The following is a 6,000-nucleotide window of genomic DNA, read 5'->3' as shown; positions in this document are numbered from 1 at the left end:
AGAAGACAGGTTAAGAACAGCAGTCAGGGAGGGAGGACATGACAGCAAAAGCCTGTTGTTATGTCTCCTGATAGATGCGACTTTGCGGAGAGGCAAAGGGGATCTGTGCAGCAGGTCTTGCCCGGAATGACTGAGGCTGATGGTTTCCATAACGCAGCCCCCAGGAAGCGAGAGGCTCCCAGCTCTGCACAAAAAGGCAGCCTGAGCTGCCTCAGCTGCGCCGGAGTGCTGAGTAGGCATTTTCTGCGTCAGAGCAGACCCGTTCCGGCAGGAAACGAGGCCACGTAGGTGCTGCCAAAGCCGAGAAAGCCATATCCTGCGGGTCAGAGGCTCCGCTCGCATGCGTCAGCACACTTCCAGAGAGGCTAAGGGAGGTACACTGGCTTACGGAGCTGTGTGCCTGACCCGCGGGTGAAAAAGGGGATTGTACTGCACTTTCATTTGACCTCTGGGAGTTTGGGTGCATGGGTAAACTGTGACAGTGTCAGGCATGAGGCATCAACAAGCCTGAGTGAACGTTTTGCAAAAGAAGAGACATCTCAGCTGCTACAAATGAGTTGAAGGGATGAAAGATTTTAACAGTGAAATAATGCAAACCACATAATTGCAACCTTTCATGCAGGTTGCCCCAGTTCCATTAGCAAACCCTTCCAATCCAGGCACAAAGGAAGGTTACAGATCACCCAGCTGCGGCCCAGAGTTTGGAACCGATTTGCATAAAATCATCCAACAAGTCATCAGCGAATTTGAGAAGATGGGAGGTCAGCGGTCTATGTTTTTCCACAGCTCACTAGCCTGACTAGTGCTGTTTGGCCCATAAGTATATCCCAAGAGATTCGCAAAATGTAGATTTGTTTAGGCATGTTAGGTGCTGGGTTGCCTAGCGAATGCAGCTGGCGGTACATTAGTGGCAAGAGAGAGACCCATGCATAGAAACTTATGGGTCCTGTTCCTATCTGTGCAAAGAAAAGCTCTCCCTTGGTAAAAAAACCTAAAAAGGTAGCATCACCTGAGCCTATTTATGCAATGACAAGCATAAAAGACTTTCAGCCTAAACCACTTTACATTATGAAATCTAAAAGAAATATCCCTTTAAGAATAAGGAGCGCTTTTCATGTTCTTATGTTAATGAAGAATGAAAGTGGGGGAGAAATTAACTAAATAACACAAAAGAGAGAACCCACAACACACAGGAAACTGTCAAAGGTGCAAGATCACAAGCTGCAAACCAGAAAGAAAACGTTTTCAGTAAACTGGCAAGCACATGAGACTGGAGAAGCCCAAATGTGCCTCTGACTCTTCTTCTATCTATCTTCTATCATGGGCCAATACATAATATGAAGCCTTCTCACCAACTGATTGATTTAGGTCTGTCCAAAAGCTCATTAGGCTTCTTGATGCAATTAAAGGAACTGTTAGTGCCATCAATAACTGGGATGGGTTGATAAACAACAACAAACATTGATACTGATTCTCATAGTGCATCTTTAAGCTCTGGAGGGTCCAGACACTCACATGAGAGCTTATGCAGTCCTTATTGATATCTTTACATCGGTATTTTGTATACACCATTAAAAGATCAATAGACTGAAGGAAATTATGAGACACATGGAGTGAGGCATGACTTAGCCTAGCGGAATTATATCAGAAGGTCTAAAATGTCCATCCAGCTCAGTATCTTTTCTCCAACAACGGCAAGCAGCAAATGCTTTGGAAAAGAGTATGCAAAATCAGTCATCCCTGGTTTCCCCCTCAATCATCAGTCCAAGGACTTCCTGAGATGGAGCTTCCAGCAGGACCATCAAATTAAGTAATTGCTCGTACAGGGTTTTTTTGTGAATTTGTCTGTTTCTATACGAATTTGTTTATCTCTTTAATAGGATTTCCCTTTGCTATGTTAAAGGAGTAAACTCGAATCTACAAATCTTGATTAGCTCCCCAGGTACTACAACTTTTAACAACTCCCTCTGTTTCCTCATGTCTGCTGATTGTTCTGTGCACAAACCAGACCTGTCATTCTCTTGCAAGGAGCATCTGCTGAACGGACACTGAAGTCTCTCCCTGAAGTAAATGAGTTACATGATATTAAAGGCAGTGTTCAGTCTCATAAGGATCAGACAAAGCACACGCTAAATTTTCTGTGATGCTTAAAAGCAGACATGTAGTATCCTGCCTAAGTGATTAGTAGGAGAGGGGTGGAGTAGCTAAATATGTACTAATTGCCCAATTCAGGGAAGCAGGAATGCCAAAGTGTTTGTATCATCCACACTTCACACAACATGAATACCAAAATCAGGCATAATCCATGATACCTACTGGTAGAAGGACTAATCCCATGTCTCTGGAGATTTGTGGTCGTTCAAATAATAAACACTTTCAAAAGGAGCAAATGGGAAGGGCAGGAGCAGACGGCCAGATGCCAACTTCCCTTGTCCTTTCTGATCTAGAACTATAGTGCCATTTGGCAAAACAAGCACAGTAACCTTAGGGTGATGCACCTTAAACTGCTATAGCAGTTACCTTAGGACTTTTTTAGAGGGTGAATGTCTGCGGTCAGCAGTAGTGCTGCCACAGCAGAGGGTAAAATCCTCCCAACACCAGAACAACATGTGTAATGTCCTAGCACAGGTGTCCAAACAGCCAAAAGCATCCACCCCATGCCTGCTGAAGGGCCACTCCTGCCTGCCAGATCTCCTTGTCCCCAGGCTGCCACTAACAGAGCCCACAGAAAGGGGGACAGCCGTTAACTAGAACTGATGGGAAATGGTGGTTCTCTTCCAGTTAAGGAGTGGGATGAGGGTAATGGGCGAGAGGGCCTGCAAAATTTCAAACACCTCCAGAAAAGCAGAGAGGATGCATAGCACAGCCTTCCCCGTCCCACAGCCCCTAGCTGCCAGAATCTCTCACCCGCTCGCAAAAGAGGCTTTCTGTGCTCAGAGAGGGGACCTTCCCGCTTACCATCCGCACAGTTCCATGTCCTTTGGGCAGGGGGATCACAGAGACTCCAGATGGAGCACCCCTATCTAGCCTTAGTGCCCCCGCAGAGGACCGAGGTCGGTGGGGAGAGAAGAAAGGGAAAGAAGGCGAGAAAAAGAGGAGGAGAGTTGAACGGGGGGCTGAACGGTGGGAAGAGCAGAGAAGTAGGGAGGGAAGGAAGAAAGAGGAAAAAAAGGAGGAGAAAGGGGAGGAGATGAAAGGCAAGGGGAGAAGGGAGGACCGGGCGGGGAGGAGGCGAGAGGCCGGGGAGGAGAGGAGGGAGGCAGCTCGGCAGAGAGGGAAGGGACGGGACCCGGCGCCCCGCGGGCCATGCGCCTCCTGGCCACGGCGCTGGCCGCCCTGCTGGCCACGGCCCCGGCCCCAGGTAAGCGGCACCGCGGGCGCGCAGCGGCCGGCGCCCGGCCCCGGCAGCCCCTTCCCGGCCGGGACGGGGCAGCCCCCCTCGGCCGCCTGCGGGACCCCGGGCTCCGCCTCGGGCTGCCGCTCGCCCCTTGGCGCCGCGGAGCAGGGTCCGGGTCCCCCCCGCACCGGGGAAGGGGCGGCGGCGGCGCCCGAGGCTCGGGCGGCGGGAGAGGGGACAGCGAGAGTCTGGGGGGAGCCGCCGCCCGGGGAAGCCCGGCAGAACCGCCCCACTCGGCTCCGCTCCGCTCCTCCGCACCCGCCGGGCTCTCCCCGCCGCCCCCCCACGGGGTGGTCCCTCACCGCCTTCCCGGGGTCCCGGCAGCAGCGCTTCTGCACAGCGACCTGACCCGCAACTGCCTTGTCACAAAAGGACCCCCTTCCCGTGCAGAAGTTTATGGAAATGTGTCCTCTGCCGCCTTCTGTGCCAGGCGGGACAATGTTTAGCTGCACCGAGGAACTGCAGGCAAAGTTGAGGCAAAGGGAGATTCGGCATTGCTTTTTCCACGGCTGCCTAGATGCTATAGGCATCCAGTGGAAATGGAACCCCTAGTTCACTTGGAAAAAAACCTCTGATACTCAAGACCTTTCTGTCTCCAAAATCAAGGGTTCATTGGCCAGTGTCACGTCCTAAAGCTGCAAAATGAACAGAGAGTCCAGATCTGAACTTCAAGGTGCAGTGAGGGTTTGGGAGAGGGAAAACCCTATTAATTCAAGATTAATAAAAGAGCTGGATTTGGATCTTCACCTCAAAAGGGCAGGAGATGGTGGAGGCAGAGGTTTGGTTCAAGTCCATCTTTAGTCACTGCGGAAGCTTTCTCAGAGAAGGAGCCTCTGACTTGTGAAATTTGCTGACAGATCCGTCCAACTGAAAACAGCTGCTTGCTTTTGGTGATCTTGCTAGCCAGCTCGTAATTAATTTCATTTAAACAAAGAGCTTTGCCTCTTCCTGGCTTATCTGCTCTTATAACTTTTTAATTGTAGAGAACTCAAAATTAAGCAGGCTTTGACAGCAACATTGTTTCACAGAACAAACTACAAGGAGGCAAAAGCCATCCGATATGCTTCTGGTCATGCAAATCCAAGATCAGAAGATAACTACCCTGATGGCATGCCTCTCTAGTCCCTTGGCTATCAGCAGGGGCTGAGGAAAAAAGTCCTCTCAGACCTAAAAGTTGGGTTGTAGATTCTGCCTGTCAGTCTCCATGGAGGAAGGAAGAAGGGCTTGCGAGTATCACAAGTGAGCACTATGGCTCCCTCGGATTGTGAGCAGTAGTGCACAGTACTCCTGAGTGTCTCCACTGGAGTAGCTGGGGTTCTTCCACAGAAACACAGCCACGCTGAAACAGCTAACCAAATGTAAGGATCCAACAGCGACAGTGGGGCCTCTGCTACTGTTCCAGCACAGACAGAGGGGACAGCCCTGGCACAGACAGGTTTCTGGCTGCTATAAGTATCATTTGTTGATTCTGACAGCACCATGAAAGTGGTTTGCTATCTAATACAGCAGACAAAAAAGCTCAAACCTAGCTAATACCTGGAATTGAACTGGTGTAAGCAGAAGTCGACTATCTTCAAAACAGGATTTTTCAAAACAGAGCGTAGTCAGCAGTAACCCCCCCTGACTCCCCACAGGCTGGTGAGAGGGGCAGGTGGAGAGTACCAAAGAAACAAACAGGTTGGGGGCAACTAAGTGAGCTGATTGCAAACAGAAGAGATGGGTTTGATGAGTAAGCATACTGCAAAGGAATCCTCAAGTCTTTGACTCACTCTCCTCCCCTTTTCTATAAATAGTTTCCCTTTCCAAGCAGAAGCAAGACTAAAACTCTTGTGGTAAGCTCCACCTGAGCAGCTACATCACGCTATACTGAAGGAAGGCAGGAGAAGAAAAACAGTGATTCCTCACTTCAAGCAGCAATCTGAAGTCTAGAAGTTCAGTGCTCTGTTGGCACACAAGCCTGCTCTCACGTTGTGGAGGAGTCTCCTGTCTTGGCAAGGAGCCCATTACAAGGGTAAACCTCATGCTGGGGCTGATCCAGCGCTTGCTAAAGACAGGAGGAACATTTCTACCAGTGTCTGGGAGCCCTGAATGAGGCTTTTCCTTTCCACATAAGAGGTAAATGACTTCTTTCCTCCAAAATATACCACTGTTTCTGCTCCAATGGCAGTGGGAAGATGGAGTCAAATGGACACTTTTTATGTTTTATATAAAGCATCACCTGACCATGTTCAACATAAGATGAGATCATGGTAAAAGCATCAGGAAATTTCCAAAACTCTCCCCATTGCTGCACTTGTACAGCCACACCAGTAGGAACTACAGAAGAAAGATAAGGAGATGGGTTCCCGCTGATTAGACAACATGAAGGATGCAAAATTTGATATTTCCTTATAAAAAGGCATGCCCCCAGAGGAAAAGTAGAAGCCTTAGGTATAAAATGCCAATGTCTGTATGAGTGTAAACAGCTAGAAAGGAATCAGAGACTCCACATACAATGCTGCTTTATCTTCTTGCAGAGGCTTCCATCATCACCATATCTGAATTCCTCTGTATTTTCTCTTGGGTACTTTTTGGCACTATGTTCTGCCTAGTTTCGAGTTAAG

At 49.1% G+C, this 6,000-nt stretch overlaps 1 protein-coding gene across 3 annotated transcripts in view; it reads left to right on the top strand.

The window, feature by feature from the left end:
• The first annotated feature begins 3,224 nt into the window (after positions 1–3,224).
• Positions 3,225–6,000, top strand: part of VSTM4 (V-set and transmembrane domain containing 4) — a 39,816-nt gene continuing 37,040 nt past the window's right edge. For all 3 annotated transcript variants that reach the window (XM_074591192.1, XM_074591195.1, XM_074591193.1), the window contains exon 1: positions 3,225–3,361. In XM_074591192.1, coding sequence (XP_074447293.1) covers positions 3,307–3,361 — 55 coding nt within the window. In that variant the 5' untranslated portion in view covers positions 3,225–3,306. The remainder of the gene's footprint in view (positions 3,362–6,000) is intronic.

The sequence above is a fragment of the Larus michahellis genome, chromosome 6 (genome assembly GCF_964199755.1).
Source record: "Larus michahellis chromosome 6, bLarMic1.1, whole genome shotgun sequence".
Lineage (NCBI taxonomy): Eukaryota > Metazoa > Chordata > Aves > Charadriiformes > Laridae > Larus > Larus michahellis.
Note: the sequence above shows the minus strand (reverse complement) of the source record. Positions and strands in the feature narration are given on the sequence as shown.